Here is an 18073-nt window from a genome sequence, read left to right as displayed (position 1 = left end):
TGCTAGACTCCGGACGTGGACCGTTAACGGCCTCAAGCCCTATGCCTCAGTAACGCATGCGCGGCTAACGGCCGCGCGTGAGCAGGAGGCGCATGCTCAATGAGAGGCGCGCTCCCGCGCGGGGCCTACTGCCTGTGAGCCCGCACTTTGGTGACTGTAGTGCAGCCTACTTCTCAGCCCCCTCCACCGCCCATTGTGCAGAGGAGTAAATAGAGGACCCCCACGGCAGGGACCTTCTGAAGCCATGAGGATCAAATGCCCTCCTTTTACAGAATGGAAAAATGAGGCCTGGGAGGGTCAAGCGTCCTGTACAGGGTGGCCCCAACTCCGGAGGCTTAAGAAGTTCAGTTTGGATGAAAAGCTCAGAATTTGTGTCACAGTCGTTGGGCAGAGGCGGGTCCTGGAATAAGTTTTAACTAGGAAACCTAGGGTGGCAAGATGGCACCCGAGGCCTGAGCCTAACCAACCCTTCCCCCCAGAGCCTCCCTCAGGCTTATCGGCTGGTCCCAAGTCTGGGGGGGGGCGGAGCGGTGGGGTCAGAGGGACCCCAAGTTTGGCCACACGCCGGTGACCCTGGGCCCAGAGCTGGACCATAGGTCCCTTCTGGCACTGGTCCATGATAAGGGCAAGGGACGGTTGTGGCCAAAGAGGCCGGTCAGGCCGCTGACCTTCCGCGTTCTGGGGACCGTGATGTCCCCCTGGTTCCCATGGGAAGCAGCGAGCGCTTGGTGCGAGTTAATGACCATGGAAGCCGAGCCCAGGGTCTTCTTGGGCCAGCCAGACCTCACCACGAGCCACCCACTCGGGCACCCCGGCCCTGGTATGTCTTATTAGCTGCGAGTTCCCAGGGCCCGCCCTTCTCAGAGGCGCAGCTTCGTCCGCAGAGGCCCTGGTTGGTGGGATTTCAGGGGGGTCCTCGCCAGGCAGAAGAGGCTCGGTCCCTGCCCCTCCTTCCCCGGCTGCCAGGTCCAGAAGTTACAGCTGCTTAAAAGCCGGAGGCCCAAATGCCGAAGACAAACCTGACAGGCCTTCTTAGGAATCACACAATCCCCGTGGAGAGAATAGCTTAATATCCCAAATCATTAATAACCACGAAAAAACATTTTTTACTTCTTATTAGAACCATATTTTATGGCTCAAATTCTCTTCACCGAGTTGTTTCAAGTTGGGTTCAGGACAGCTGTGTTGGTAATCCTACTTTCATGTTTACATGACCACAACAAGGCAAGGTATAGTCAAGAATTCTGGTTCATTGAAACATTTAATAAAAAAGCAGCAAATGTCTCCTTTAATTATAAAATTATGGCCCAAAAATATTAATAAGGGTTTGATTTGTCTGTGCTGCAGGGTGCACACCTGTAGAAGAAAGGATGTAGTGAAAAAAATGCCCTGGCCTTAGAGCCTGTCTGGGTTAGAGACGTCATTTTTGTCACTAACAATTTCTTGTAAGAGTTCCAAGCATACATGCAGTGTCAAAGGGAGGGAATGGACCACTTCTGAACGACTTCCATACCTGTGACTGATACACCAAAAAGGAGGAAGACAACTTTACTTTGTTAGCCCTACTCATCACAAACAAACCGTAACAATGAACTAGGTTTAATGCATTTTATCCAAGTGGATTTAAAAAAACATTAGCAGGTTGAAAAATTAGGTATCTACCAGATCACTCTGCACTGAATTAACAGGATCATACTAGTAGATATCCAATATGGCAAATGGATAGCCTATTGAAGGAACAGATTTTAAGAATGTACAGTGAAAAATTCTACAGTATGGATATGCTCATTGACTATACTGGTTTTTTCTTTTTTTTAATTTCTGAAATTAGGGATTTAGAATAGTAACAACATCATTGAATACAATGAAAATAAAAATACAAAAGTATTTTACAAACTTAAGAAACAAATGCTAATTGAACACAATGTTTATAACCCAGAAAAGGCAAAATCGAGCCCAGTCTACCTTCAGTTAAACAAGGATATTAATTATATCAGCTATGACTATGATGACCGACGGCTTAAATGACTCCTTAAAAATACCAGTAACTAGTTGTTACTAGGAAGAGCTTCATGGAAAGGATTCCTAAAGATGCGATTAGCCATGTAGTGGCAGATATGGAAAAGACATCAAATCTTGAAAGCTGAAATATGGAAAAGACATTAAGTCCTGAAGGTTGACATTTTACAGACCGCTTCAGAGGATACTGGGTAGAAGACATCTTAGGTGAACTCTGTCCTCTAAGAAGAGATCAATAACGGTTTAATGAAGTGTGAAGCTTAACAACTGACACACATAGAACAATTATTAATGTTATCCTTGGCAATCTAGAAGTGTGTTTTAAACAGCTTCATCCTGGGGCTTAATGGGAGTATTCGACTGAAAGCAGAGATGGAAATGCAGAGATTTCTTTTAACCTATGAGTGTGGCATTAGGTATTTTAGCAATAAAGCAAAGAACCTAAGCTTCAAAGTTTGAGTTTACATCCTAGCAGGGTAATATGAAAAGCATTCAGCTGATCTGTATTCGGTAAAGAGTTGGACAAACGTTATTTGGATTTCTATCCGAGACGTGTGTATGTGTGTGCACCATACCTAAGGTTGGACTAAATGTACTTGCCAGCAGTACTCTTTGGGCACTGACAAATGAACTAACCACATTTCCTTAATATTTGAGCTAATATCCAAGTATAAGTAAAAGCCAAGTTGTTCTATCAACTCACCTTGGCCTTGACTCAACTGCTGCTATGATCTTAGCAGAAACTGTGAATTACAGCAGGCTGCCCAGGGCCTTCAATGAGAGCTGAATTACCTCCATTTTCCTAATGATCTCATCTCACAACCCTATGACCACATCTGGCCCTGAAAAGTTGCAAGGCCAAACACACTTGGTCAGCAACTTCTATTTTCACTGAGTACCTGCAATTTTGCAAGTTTATTCTTGCTAGATTGTGAAGGAAGAAAACCCACATAAAACAAGCATTTTATAGGGATTTTACTTCAATTACAAATTTTAGTTTAAAAAAATGTAACAAAAATGTCAGAAGGAAGCACAGGGGCTCGGAGCCATTGTTTTCAGAGACTCAGAAAATATCTTGTCCGTGGGAACACTTCATGTTTCAAGCGTTTCTTCATTTGCTCCACAGGTATCAACAACACAAATTAAACAGCTCGTCACTGGAAAAGCTCGGACTTTTGAGTTGGCAACCCACTTGTCTGTTTCAGTATTATATTCAAGGATGTGTCCTAAACGACCCACACCCTGGAAACCGGCCAAGACATAAACTACGGCACCAACTGCTGCACATTTCACCGTTACGCCCTTCCATGGCATTGGTGAGACCATCTTCCATTCATTCAGCTTAATATCATAATATTCCACATTGTCCAGACCACCTTTGAAAGATGGAAACAAGAAATTACTATATTCGATCAGAATAAATAATTCCAATTTCATAACTATTCTTTCTACAGCCTCTGAACACTGAACACATTTATAAAGACATTCCAATTTGTGTAACTTTTCTGGGCTTAGAAACATACAAGTATTTGCTAGTACTTTTTAAAATGAAGAGACGGAGCCTTTAGGGCAGAATCAGAGAGGTGGATAGAGGAAAATAATCAGTGGGATTTTATTATTGTCCAACTCTCAATAATAAGTATTCAGGACTCCTTATTTCTTTTGCATCCTCCTGGCCTGCCTTTCAAACATTCTACTGATCAGTAAAACAGCAGTCAGGAGAAGGGAAGGGGAAGCTGCTCCTTGAGTCAAATTTGGTGAATAGGTTAAAGTTACAGACTAAAATTTTCCCAGTGATTTACTGATTCACTGATCCATGTTCCTTGTGTGGGAACGCTGCCTGAGAATGGTGGACTGCCTGGTAGGATTAGGATTAGAAGAAGAAACAGTGCCTATTGCCAAGCGCCTTAACTATTAATTATATGAGATTTTATAAACCGTTGCTGCAGTGCGTGTATGACGGGGGGCGAAAAATGTGATCAGAGAAACAAAGGGACGGGGTGGTGGTAGAGTGGGGCTGTGAGCGCTGTGTAACCTACGGACAGCTTATACGCTCCCCTGGGATGCTCACAATGTCAAGAGAAAATAAGAAAGGCTCCCAGCACATTGGGTGGACCATCTAATGTGAACTTATGGGAAGGCAAGACTAGGAGGCCTGGATGGCCCATGATCTGTATCACTAGAGCCAATGCCTGACAACATCAATGACAGCACAGAGCCATAGGAGCGCTACAGTGGATATTGCCCACTTTTTCTTTCCAGGGGAAACTGATATAAATAGATGAACTTCAGTGTCCCTGCCCTGTAGGCCCACCCTCCATGAGGAGACACCCTGAAGGGCAAGGTTGCCAGCTGGGAGGAAGCAAACATGAAGGAAGGAGGTAAGGCCTACGTGGAACCCATGACCGTTGTGCACAAGGTAGATGTGTGATGGGCCTAGGCCATGACAATCCCTTCTTCTCAGCATTAACCCCTACCCAAGTTTCCCAGGACTTTTTTCCTCCATTAACTTTAAAGTCAGGTCATTCTATTTTGCAAGCAGCCCCTTTTTCATGATTCTTCCACCTGGGACAGTACAGGTTTAGCCCAGATTCAGTGTTACCCAAGTTTTCACTTTGAAAACTTATGTGTCACACAATGATCTATTAATTCTATCTATGCTCTATAAAGAATCATAACACAAGCTTCGTGTCCTTCGGTTAGAGAGACTCTAGGGTACTCTGCAATATGGGAGAAATATAGAGAGAAGGGCTTTTCCTAGGCAGCAATGAGGAATAAATAAATCAGATACCTAAGCCATTTTGACCGCCCACAGCAAATATCTTGTCTTTTACAAACACCAGTCCATGATTCTTCCTGGCTTCAATCATTGGACATAGCTCAGTCCACCTGAGAAAACACAAGAAACAGACTTCTGAGTGTTTGGATCAGAGAAAGAAAAAAGGATTTTTACTGTCGTCTATGGGAGAAAAGTTCTTTTCAGTTATCTACAAAAGCTCATTAATTACTCTTTGCTGGTAATGATATGAAATTGTTTGTGCCTGCACACACATATGCACCCAACTGGGTCTGAGGTTGAAGTTGTGCTGTCCCCATCATTCCCAGCATGGTTTCTGGTGGCTGGCACTATCAATACTGACAAAGGCTGACCCATGTCTTGGGCAAAACCGCCCTGGTAGTCACATAGAGATGTTGACCTACTTGAAGAAAATCCAACACACAAAATAAACAAAAATACGAATTCACAAAGCAAACAGTAGGACATGGCTCTTGTTATTAAAAAAGGACTTCTTGCTTCAGAAAAAAGATTTGCTAGAAGATTCTATCCATGTGATACAACCCTTTGTGTAGTTTTCAGAGACCTTTCCCAACCATGACCACGTCTGATTCTCTGGGATAAGTAAGGCATGTGAGTAAGCAATGGCTGTCATGTCATAGGTCGTAAGAACTGTAATTTAAATCCATGCTCAGACACAAATCTGATGCATGACGGATAGCAGGCTCACAGAACTTCTCAGATTCCTCACCTCTAAAATGGGAATAAAAACAACTGTACTACCTTCCTTGCAGGGTTGTTGTAATGAGAGCATCTTATCAAAGTTGTAGAATTATGAGGTAACTGAGGCAGGGGACAGATGCAGGACTACAGTAGCATTTTAACTCGGGAAAAGAACTTCGAGATCGCCTAGTCTGAGCCTCTTCTTTTGTAGGTAAGAAAATGAGGTCTCAGTGAAGAACATAATTTCCTCAATGTCACAAAGTAAGTCAGTCGGACAGGTAAAACTTGAATTCAAGACTTGTGACTCCTCTTCCAGGCTTTTATGTGCCGAGCCATACTACTTCTCCAAACATTTCTATCCTTATATTCCTAGGACCTCTGATGCCCTTTGTGAGTCGGGATGGCAAAAAAAAAAAAAAAATCATCCCCCTGAGGCTCTGCTGGTAACGAGCTTCTCTTAAATTAGCAAAGTCTTTACAGATGGGTACAATGCCCTTTTAGAACCCTGGGTTACCTTCAACAATGGAACTGGAACAAGCGGCACTGGAACAAGAGTCTTTAAATAGTGAGGCCAAAATACACATGGCAGAAATGGGCTGAACCACAAAAATTCCATTTACATGTTTCTCCCCTCAGAAAACAATTATACAAAGTACACCTATGTATGTATGGTGTGTATGTGTATATCCATGTATGTGTATGTCTGTCTCCACTGTAGACTCAAAGATCAGTAAATGTCACAAACATACTTCCTTCTATACACCATATGTAGTGCTTGGACCCGGCCCTTTTCTGCTCTATAGATAGTCTGACTCCCAGAAGCTGACAATTTGTGAATTTCTGTATTTCACAAGTAGAAGCCAATTAGTTTAATTCCCTAGTTTAGGATTAAAATGAAAAAAAAAAAAAAGATAATTTCAAAACTGTTCAGGAATATGTCAAAACAGGTAGAGAAATCTTCCTAAAAAAGTAATTTGGATGTTTGTATTACATTTTAGAAGTGAAATTAGGTCCACAGATGATGTTTTTCCTTTAGATAACTAGATCAGATTATGTGTTCGTAGGAGTTTCATATTTGTGAAAATCTAAGTACTCTTTAAAAAAATATTGAATTCTATTTCAACACACATGCTTTAAAATTGCAGAACAGCATTTAGGTGCCATATGTTTAAAATATTCTCTATACTGAATAAATGCAATTGATTTCCAAAATTCTTAGTGCTATACAATCCCTGAGTAATTGGAAAACCAATCATGGGCTTGGAAAAGAGATCATGAAGTAGACCGCCTCCTCTTGGAAAGGCGAGGGACCTCTAAGGCAGGATGCCATAAAAATTGTTAGATGAGCTCATTGAACTGGGGGCTTTTGCTTAACTGCTTTTCCTTGTTATAAGAAAGGGTTCAGTTCTAGGCACGAGGAGGTGGAAGATTTCCAAAAATAACTGATGCCAAAACAAAAGACATCAGTAAAACTTATTTAAAGATAAAATCAAAATAAAATCAACAGGGATACAGATCTTCATTGCTTTCCTCTTCAGTAATGAACAACTGTAGCTTGGTTTAAACTAAATGTATAGAAAGAAAGACAGTTTGTTTTTTTTGCAGGGGGAGGGCAGGGCAATCGGGGTTAAGTGACTTGCCCAAGGTCACACAGCTACTAAGTGTGTCAAGTATCTGAGGCTGCATTTGAACTCAGGTCCTCCTGACTCCAGGGCCGGTGCTCTGCTCAATGGACCGCCTAGCTGCCCCAGAGAGTTTGATTGTGAAGGTGCTTATAACGTACTTTAGCCTAGAAGAAGCGCTGATCTCCCTAAAGTTTGGGTGATGCTCCTAAAGCACAGGTGTGACGGTATCACTTCCCTAACTCACTTCTTTAACTTCATCATTAAACTGAAACTGATCTCTCCAAAATCACATTGTGATCTCTTAGATGCCAAATCGAATGGCTTCTTCTGAATCCTTACCCTTTTTGACCTCACTGCAGCACCTGAAACTGCCAATCACCCTCTGGTCCTTCAGAGTCTCTCTTCTCTGGGTTCTCATGACACTATTCTTTCCTGGTCTTTCTGTCTGACACCAATTTCCAGTGGTTCAGTTTTCATCATTATACAGATGATTTCCAGATCACACAGATGGTTCAGCCCCGACCTCTCTTTGAAGCCCTCCTAACACTCTCCATCTTGACCTCGAAAGGTCCAGCTCTGGCATTTCTCTCCAGCTCCAACCTTGCGTCACCTACCGCCTTTCGGACACCTCAAACTGAACATGTTCAAAAGAGAATTCATTTTCTCCCTGAAGCTCCGCCATCTTCCTAAGTTCCCTACTATTGCTAAGGGCCAAATATCCTCTCAGTAATTGAGGTTCACATCTTGGGTGTCGTCATCAATTCCTCCTACTTGCTCATGTATCCAATCTGTTACCAGTTCTCCTCATTTCTACCTTCACAATGCAGCTCACATATTTTCCCTTCTCTCTCCTCACACAGCTGCCAGGTCCTCATTACCTCACCCCTGAGCTGAAAGCGCGCATCTGACTGCGCCATTCCCCCACTCGATCATTTCCAGCAGCTCCCTCTCACCTCCAGGATCACAACATGGCCCTTCCTGCTTCCCTTTCCTACCTCTTCTGAGAGTTACTTCCCTCCGTGAACTCTTAAGATCCAGTCGCACCGGCCCCCTCGCTGTTTCCTGAAGAGGACAGTGCACCTTCCAACTCTGTGCCGTTTCACCGGCCATCCCCCATGCCCGGCACGCTCTTTCCCAAGCGCTGATCCCTGGCTGTGTTTAAGAATTAGCTCAAATTCCGCCTTCTGCAGGGATCCCTTCCTGGTCATTACGTCCTCTATTGGTATGTAAGTCCCTTGAAGGCAGGGGCCATCTTTTTGCCTTTCTTTGTATTTGTTGTTGCCATTCAGTTGTTTTCCAGTCACGTCTGACTCTTTGTGCCCCCATTTGGGGGTTTCCTGGCAAAGATACGGGAGTGATTTATCATTTCTTTCTCCAGATCATTTGACAGATGAGAAAACTAAGGCAAACCAGGGTGAAGTGACCTGCCTAGGGTCAAACAGCTTGTAAATGTCTGAGGCCAGATTTGAACTCAGGAAGTTGAGTCTTCCTGACTCTAGGCTGGGTACTCTATCCGTTGTACCACCCAGCTGCCCCTTTCTCTGTATACCCAGCGCTTAGTAGAGTGCCAGCTACAAAGTAAGCACTTAATAAATGCTTGCTGATTGGCTCCCTATTATAGTGCCAGGATAAATACAAACTCCCCAGTTTGGCATTTAAAGCCCTTCACAAACTGTTTTCAGCCTCTCCTTTCAGCCTTATGACTCACGACTTTTCTTCATTCTCTCTATGGACAAACCAAACTAGCCTTTCTGCTGTTCTTTATGCATGACATTTCAATTTCTTGTCTTGGCATCTCTGCCTAAATTGTTCCCCATGCCAGGAATGTATTCTCTCAAGCAAGTAAATGGGAAAAAAAATCTTTGCATCAAGTTTCTTTGATAAAAATTTTATATCAAAGTAACAAAGAACTGACTCCAATTTGTACTATTTCCGTACAGACAAACAGTCAAAAGCTATGAACAGGAAGGAAGAAATGAACCTATTCATAGCCATATAAAAAATGCTTCAAATTACTATGAATCAGAAAAATGAAGATTAAAGCAACTCCGAGGCACCACGTCACAAACAAAGATGATGGGGGAAAAAAGAAAATGTCACTTGCTAGGGGGATTTTGGGAAAACAGGCACACTAATGCAGCACTGGTAGGATTACAAACTGGTCTAGTCCAGCAGTGGGGAACCTGTAGCCTCAAGGTCACATGTGGCCTTCTAGGTCCTTGGCTGTAGCCTTCTGACTGAGTCCAAGTTTTACAGGACAAATCCTTTTACTAAGGGGATTTGTTCTGTGAAGTTTGGATTCAGTCAAAGGGCCCCACTTGAGGACCTAGAGGGCCACATGTAGCCTTGAGGCAGCAGGTTCCCCACCCCTGGAGTCACTCTGGAAACCAATTTGGATCTATGCTCCTAAAGTCACTAAACTGTGCATATTTCAATCCGGTGATAGTGCTACTAAGGCTATACCAAAGAAAGAAGAAAAGGGCCCATATATTGGAAAATATTTATAGCAGCATTTTTTTTTTGTAGTGGCAAAGAACTGGAAACTAAGGCAGGTAACTGGGGAACTGCTGAATGAAGTACACTGTATGAATGCGATGGAATACTACTGTGCCATAAGAAATGACAAAGGGATAGTGTCCAAGAAACCAGAGAAGATTTGTATGAACTGATGCAGTGAAGCAAACAGAGCCAGACAAACAACATTTACAATTACAACATTGTATGGGCGAGCTATTCTAAAAGACAACAGAACTCTGACCAATGCCATGACCAAGCACAAGGTCAGAGACCCAATGCTGAAGCCTGTCCCCTCTCTCCGGATAGAGGGGATGGACTCAAGATGCAGAAAACATACATTTATGAACGTGACCAACGTGAGAATTTGTTTTGCTCAAGTGTGTGTGTATTTGTTAGAGCAGGGCTGCCCAACTGTAGGTTTTTATTGAAACAACAGACAATATATTTTAATTTGCCATTTTAGTGAGAGCTCTGTGGTAGCTCAGTTTCGTTTACGATAGCATTTATGTAAATTTCTATACTTGTAGGTGGGGCCTAAATCGCACTATAGGGCCCCGAAGGCTGCATTTTAGACAGTTCTGTGTTAGAGGGTGTTTTCTATGGGGCAGCAAGGTAGGAGAGTGAGAAAACAAATGCTTGTTAAATGAAAAAAAAAAAAAAGTTCTTGGTCAATACATACGTCTCTGTGGCAGGATCGTAAACTTCACAGGAATTCAAGACTCTTCCAGAAACATTGTTCCCCAGACTTCCACCACAAACATAGATGAGACCATTGGCTTCCACCATCCCATGGCTGCAGCGCTGAGTCAGCATGCTTGGCTTTGTGTGCCAGCTTTCTGTCCTGGTGTCATAGCATTCGAACAAGTATAAAGCAGAGTTTCCTTTAGGAGAAAAAGGCCCCACCAGTGTTTATTTCACTTAGTTATCATGCGTGAATTCAGAGTTTAGTGAGCCAAATCATTAGTGACAGGAGGGAAGAATTTAAGGTTTGGGAATCAGCTTTATTCCTAAGCCACAAAAATTTCATATATTTCAGCATAATGAGAATAAAACTGTTCCTATATCACATGTAGTTTTTCGAGTGGCTAGCTATGGTTAGACAGATATTGGAAAATATGGAAAGGAGAATCTGTTGGGAAGACTATTTCGTGGGTGGCTGAGCTTCAGAAGAAGAATTCTTCTGCTTAATTTTGAAAGAAAAATATGCCTCCAAGCTAGTGGTCCATGAAGGAAGCTAACTAAACCAGCAATGCTTGTGCAAATGGAGGAAAAACAGTCCACCTAAGCCCAGATGGTAAGCCCACAACTAAAAAACTGGAAAAAAGGAAAAACCATTCAGTGGAATTCCAAGTCCTATCATTTAGAATTCTTTATCACATATAATGAACAGTCCCTCCTTAAGTGTGTGCTATGCCACACTTCCCGTGGTCCTGCCTTTAGTGATTGACGTGGTTGGCCTGACAACCAAGGTCATCATTGATCTCCCAGCAAGTGTAGGCTGTGAATTAGGGGCTAGTTTACCTCCCCCTCCTCTGCATTTGAATTGCAAATTCCTGAGGGCAAGACCTGCACATTTCTCTTTGCACCTCCGTCTACAGTGGGAGGCCAGGATGCATTGTTGACAATGTTATTACTGTGAATCACTGCTTTTCTCTATGCCACCTTAGAATTCCGAATCCTAAGACAGCTCCATTAGCCCACGAGAATGTCATCTCCTGAAGAGCAGGGTCTAGTCTTTTTTTTTTTTTTAACATCTTTTCTCCCCATAGCTTAGCACAGTAAATGACCTGTAATAAGTGCCTCAGTAAATATCTGTTAAAGGGCTAGAATTTGGTTGAATCCTAATTCCTTCTCTACCTCCGGACCTTGCACGTGTTAAGACGAGAAAAGAAGTCCATGCTCCAAACATTCAATAGGAAAACAGCCGCAAAAATACTTAAATAGAAAAAGCATCAACGGATATGGCCTGATGCCTTAGTTCTGGGGATCTCAGATGGTTTTCTCCCTCTAGTGACTGCCAGGCCTCTCCATTCTCTTAGGCACTTGTAACTTGGTAGCTCCATCTCACTGACTCTTGGGGAAAATCTGGAGTCCATGGTAGATTTTCCAAACAGCTGGTGTTGAAATAAGAAACTGAAGCCAAGTACTGATGTGGCTGGGTGGGTGCACAAGGACCTCCCAAAGAAGTGTGAGATCTGCAGCATTAGGGGGCAGCTCTGTGCCATCACCCCACATGGGCCATGGAAGGCCCATAATGGCACCATCTACAACCATCTGATGGGCAGAAGGCCATTTTTTTCTGATCAGACAATATATGGTTTAAAACTCTCCCACACAAAACAAAGCTACAAGGTGAATGGGAGAAGAGTCTTGTGTTGAAGGAGTTGGCATATGCCAAGTCATTCGTAAGGACGTGGCTGTTAGATAAAATTATAATGGGGAAAAAACCCTTAGTAAGTATACAGTGCATGTATATAGTTGAACCATAGAGCTGAAAACCCTAAGGCAGCAAATGCAGTATCACATCTCTACATGGTGCTTAATAAATGCCTTTGGAGAATGACCATGGATAGTTCATCGGCTTTAGAAAGCCATGACCTTTTCTAAGAATGGGGCGTTAAAATCTGGTTTACTGACATGGACAACGGACATAAGAAATGCCTACTGAGGCATTCCAAACATCAGAAAACTATAACAAAGCCCTCAGTTCTTACCTACTTCTGAGCCTCCAGATGTATAAATTTTGCCTTCTGCAGCACAGGCTGCTAGGCTATCTCGAGGTGCCGGAGGTCCAAGTTTGGAGTACCAGCTGTCTTTGACAACATTATAGCAATCCATCCGTTTTATAGGGAAAAGCTGAGAACCTCCCAAAATGTAAACTACATTGTCCCAGAAGACACAAGCTGCATCTCTGCGCTTTTCAAAAGGGCAGCGGATGTCGGTCCAGCTATAGTCCTGCAATGGAAGAGAAGCAGATTCAGTTTGATGAGGGTCAGTGAACAGTATACAAGTTTATAAAATAACCCACACAATGTCATATGGAAAAACCAAATACAATCTTGCCCACATCTAAGCATCCAATTTAAGCTGCAATGATTTCTTGAGAATGACTGTCAGTTCGAGGGGTGGGTGGTCCCTACTTCCAGCTCTGAGGTACATCTGGTGAAAAATCTTAGCTGTATCACCACTCTTCCTGTTATCTGTTTATAACAGTGCCCAAGACAAGTGCAGGTTTGATGGTGAAAACATCTTCAGTTTTCTAATATAAATTCACTCCCATACTTCTTTTCTTTTACTCCCACTCCCTCCCCAATTGGTACTAACCCTTGGAAGATCATTGGATAATAGAATTAAACTGCCAGAAGATGCAGGATTGTACTGAAGCTTGTAAATGCCTGCCTTTACTTCCTCCAGAAGCTCCCTGCAAGTGGGGCTGCCTGCCTCCATTCTCTCCCCACTGCAGTCCATTCTCCATTCAGCTGCCAAGGGGACCTTCCTAAAGTGCAGGTCTGATCGGGTCATTCTCCTACTCAATCAATTCCAGTGGCTTCCTATTCCAGGATCAAATACAAAAGCCTCTAGTGTTCAAAGACCTTCATAATCACCCCACCCCCCCCCCACTCCCAGTCTTCTTATACCTTGTATCCCACCTAGTACTGTCCTTCTAGTACTTATATCCCACCTAGTCTCGACACTGGCCTCCTTCTTCCTCCTTGAACAAGAGACTCCATCTCCAGACTCCAGGTATTTTCCCTGACTGTGTCCCATGACTGGAATGCCCTCCCTCCTCATTTCTGCCTCCTGGCTCACTTCAAGTCTTAGCTCAAACTCACCTACAGCAAGGCTTTTTTTTTTAACTCTCTCTTTACTCTAGTGCCTTCTCACTGTTAATTATTTCCTACTTATCCTGTATAGAAATTGTTTGTACATAGTTATTTGCATGTTTTCTCCCCCATTAAATTGTGAACTCTTTGAGGGTAGAGACAATATTTTATATTTGTTTATCTCCTTGACTGTGCCTGACATATAGTAGGTACTTAATTTAATAAAAATTCATTGACCAACTGCATATTTATCAATAATTATTGATGTTTTAATTAATAATAATAATATCTAGCATTTATATAATGTTTCACAGTTTGCAAAGATGTTTAGGTTGATTATCTTATCTTGTCCTCACAACAATCTTGGGAGGAAAATGTTATTGTTATGTCTACCTTACACAGGAGGAAACTGAGGCACACAGAACTTCAGTGACTTGCCTAGGGCCCCACAGCCAGTAACTGTCTGAGCCCAGATTTCCAGTCTAGAACTTTTTCCACTGAACCACCAGCCACCTAGTAGCTATTGGATCTTGGAGGTGATGGGGAGCCAATGGAGATTATTGAGGAGGGGGGTGACATGGTCAAATTTTAGGAAGATCACTCTGACTGCAGGATAACATTCTGGGCCATGTCTGCGTGATGGCACATGAGATTCTTCCATCGGCCGTGACACCAAGAGGTGTCTGTGGACTGGAGAGGTGCCGAACGTTGGGAAATGCTCTGCCGTCGTGTACTGACATAAAAATGTAAATGTTCTGAACCTCTAGGATCCTTTTAAATGACATGTGACTTGATACCTGTGTGATCACCCTAATGGCTAAGATTCTAATTCTGGGACTGCCACAGCTCTTCTGCAACAGATGCTGCCCTTTTCTTGGCCTTGCCTAGAAGCCATCATCATAGTCAGCCTAGGAAACAGGGAGTACGGAACTCTGGCTCTGAAGTCATGGAGACCAGTTCAAATCTAGCCCTAGCCACTTCACAGACATGTGACTTTGGGCAAATCACTTAACTTCTTCTAGACTTTGTTTCCTCCATTATAAAAAATGGGGCTGACAAGAGCACCTATCCCCCAGGGCTGTTGTGATATCAAAGGAGATCATATTTCTAAAGCTCTTAGCATAGAGCTAACTGTGCTAGCTATCATCATTATTACCACTGTTATGTCGGTGTGAAAGAACCCAAGTGATGGCCCACAGGGTGAGGAAGGAGGTAATTCTCACATCCTCCTAAAATCCACTCTTCATTCTAGTTTGGCTAAGGTAACCATGAGAAAAACACAGCAAAACCAATTTCATGAGGAGGGCATGTTGTTGACAAGGCACTCTTCCATTCACCTGATTGAAAGCATTGATTTCTTTCTGGAGCACACTATAAGAGCTAACATTTTTTTAAGACTCAACTAATGAAACTCTCAAGACAACTTACCTATCTTCTAGTCCCTCCCCACCCCCCAACTGATGGCGATCAGGAGATTTAGACTTTTAAAAGTTATTCAGAAGAACCGACTTTCCAATTAAGTATCATTGCAGGGATCTAGAAGCTGCCAAAAGGTTTTCTTTGCCCATAAAATGTTTGGTTGTTTTTGGCCTGATCAAAGGAGATAATGTTATGGAAGCACTTTGAAAAATGTCAAGGGTTATATAGAAGATATTCTTATTCTTAGGGACCAAAGAGACAAATCATTCAGAAAAGATTTTGTATTTGAGGTGAAGTAATTCCCTGTGATCAAAGTAGAGAATGAACAGTTATTTGCAGAATGTGGCAATGCTGCAAAGACTAGAATTCAACTGATATGCTCTACTAGCCAAGTGAAACACAGGAAAATTACAAAAATATAATAATCAGGAGGAAGGCAAACACATTTACACTTACAATTTGATCTCTAGCAGCTCTCCTCTATCTAGAGACCCCCAAGAGGAGAATCCTTAGTACATGGGTCACAGCTAAAGACCATAGGCTAAGATCTGACTAACTGGACATGAGCCAAGTGAAATGAAATGCTGTTGCTGAATGGATTATTTCTCCAGTAAAGAAAAACTTGAAATGATTCTTTGCAGAAAAAGACACTAGAATGCAAAATCATTCAAAATGGAAATTTGGGAAATCCCTAAGAAAAAAAAAACCAGGAGGTAGAAATGATGGGGGGAACGAGAGGAAGGGTAAATCCTTCATTACTCCCCCCACCCCAATTCTCCAGATGTCCACATCTCTCTGTATTTGTGTTGAGGAGCTCATATTGTACATAAGGTAATGCACTAAAACATGTCAATATATGATCAAGTGGGTTGTGGCCTTGACTGTACTGTGGGAATTTGGAAAGGGAAAAGTAATTGTGCCCTGGGGTTAGTCAGGGAAGTCATCACGGAGGAGATGGGCCTTGAGCTTGACAAAAGGCTAGGACCTGAAGTGTTCCAGAGTGAGGAGATCCAAGATATGCAGGGAACTAACTACCACATACAACCAAAAGCCTCTTCCCAATGGAAAGTCCAAACAGTCCTCCAAAGGCCTGCAAACCGCTGACCACCATATAAAAGATTGCTTCACATCACTACGGACAAAGGATACCAAACAAATAGCCCTGTTTGACTTCACACCCAGATAATGGGCAAGAAACACTAGAACAGCGCTCACAGTTGTTATGGTTATCATTACCGCCAACGATGGCTGGGCTGTGGGAAGACTGCCACACTAATGCATGATTGGTGGAGCTTAAAATCAGACCGAAATTATGCAGAGAAAATTACTAAAATGTCTACACCATCTGAACCAGAGATTTTATTGAAAGGCATGTGACTCAAGAAGGTCCACAATATGAAAGTCCCATATGTATCAATATGCTTATAGTAGCATTTTTTTTTGTTGGAGCAAAAAACTGGAAGGAGGATATCCTTTTGAGTGGAGGATGGCCAAAGAAATTGTGGTACATTAATCTATACTGCAGTTTTTATTACCTGAATATCACAAAAGAACTCTAATGTATAATATAGTTTTATAACTAATAAAATGGTCTTCCTGTCTCTAAACAGTTTTTTGGACCAGCTCCAAATGTTTCCAGCAAGGCCACAAATCTTGATGCTGAGAATCTACTTCACTTACTCCTAACTCCCCAAGTCCATGGAGGAAAGGGTTAATAAGCAGCCATGGAGGAAGAATATGCCCATCTTGGGATGGAAGTCTTCCAAGGAAGGTGGAGTCTTAGATCAATGACAGAAGACCCCCAGACTGAGGGATGCTGGAGGTGGCTGGATAAAATTAGGCTTAATTAACAACAGCATGCAAATGAGCCATTCCCAGTAGTTAAAGATCAGCTAAAATAGCAAAGGGTCAAAGGGGATTACAAACTAAGAATCAGACCTAAGGTCATAAATCATAAAAGGCTCTTCTCTTGACCCACCCTTTAAAGTACTCCAAGTACAGTCCCTGCAAGCGAAATCTTGAAGCACCTTGTGAAGGGGGCACCAGGAGCCAGGTCCAGCCAGAGTCTTCTCTGAGCAGTTAGTAACTAAGCAATGAATGGACAGGGAAGGACACTTCTATCCTCATCTTACCTACATCCCATGGGACGTTGCTATGAAATGATTTTCAAATTTCGCTTTGGATCAGTGAGAGACATTGTGACCTATTAGTTTCAAGCAATTATCCTGACTCCATGAATTCTCTCCCAGTCACAGATGCTTTCAAGAGTGGCTGACCTAACAATGCCCAGCTCCATGTGCCCAGCCTGGCTGGTTTTTGGCAGACAATGCCTTCAGTTTTCAGCATTTCTGCCTTTGATGGAGAGAGGCTTTTAATTAAATTAACTTTGTTTTTTTCCATCTCTCATTATCAGGTAGCCTGCTGTATTAACAAAAATCTAGAGAGCTGGAAATCACAGAAATCTATACAGTATTAAAGAATAGACATCAGTTCTGACTTCTTATAATTAAAAAAAAATCCCCCTACTAGCAGATTGATGCCAGGTTAAAACTTCTGATAGAGCTGCAGTCAGGGTTAAAGTCTCAAGGAGTGTGAGTGTGTGTGTGTGTGTAATACACACATGTATGTATGTAAAACATACATATGTGTATTATGCACGTGTGTATGTGTTATGCATGTATATTCAAGTCAAAAACCTCCATCTCCCATTAGAGATCAGTACATTCCCTATGACTCAGTCTTCAAGACTGGGCCCTGAGAGGTTGTCTTCATGACTCTGAGGTCAGCTCTCTATTCACTATGCCAAAGGAGGGGGAAATCTCTGCTGGGGGAAGGCTTTGTGGAGGACATGAGCCTTAAGAGGCACCTTGCAGGACTAGTTTGGGATAAGAAGATGGAAGAGAAGAAGCAAGGGGGTTTATGTAGACAGTATAGAACTTCAAGTCATAAGAGTGAGCCTCTTTTCCCAAATCAGAGCCATGAGCCGGTACTTCTCCTTCCTGCTCTGCAGAGGTGGGGGAATACTGCCTAGAATGACAAACTTTTCTGATATGTTGGTTGTTTTGGCAGAGCTTCCCCGCCCCCCCCCCCCGCCCGCCCTGCCTCTAAGGAATGGCTTTCTGGGAGAGGGGTAGGCAAAACAATGGGAAATGTAAAGAATAAGAACAAAA

General features: G+C 42.7%; 1 protein-coding gene across 1 annotated transcript in view; it reads right to left on the bottom strand.

Moving 5' to 3' along the window:
- Positions 1 to 1798: 1798 nt before the first annotated feature.
- The window catches only part of KLHL7 (kelch like family member 7), a 52598-nt gene continuing 36323 nt past the window's right edge, over positions 1799 to 18073 (bottom strand). The window contains exons 8-11 of the mRNA XM_036759356.1: positions 12375 to 12615; positions 10340 to 10541; positions 4811 to 4908; positions 1799 to 3395 (exon numbers count right to left, since the gene is read on the bottom strand). Of these exons, the coding sequence (XP_036615251.1) occupies positions 3112 to 3395; positions 4811 to 4908; positions 10340 to 10541; positions 12375 to 12615 (825 nt within the window). The 3' untranslated portion in view covers positions 1799 to 3111. The remainder of the gene's footprint in view (positions 3396 to 4810; positions 4909 to 10339; positions 10542 to 12374; positions 12616 to 18073) is intronic.

The sequence above is a fragment of the Trichosurus vulpecula genome, chromosome 5, assembly GCF_011100635.1.
Source record: "Trichosurus vulpecula isolate mTriVul1 chromosome 5, mTriVul1.pri, whole genome shotgun sequence".
Taxonomy (NCBI): domain Eukaryota; kingdom Metazoa; phylum Chordata; class Mammalia; order Diprotodontia; family Phalangeridae; genus Trichosurus; species Trichosurus vulpecula.
This window is presented reverse-complemented; position numbering and strand designations above follow the sequence as displayed.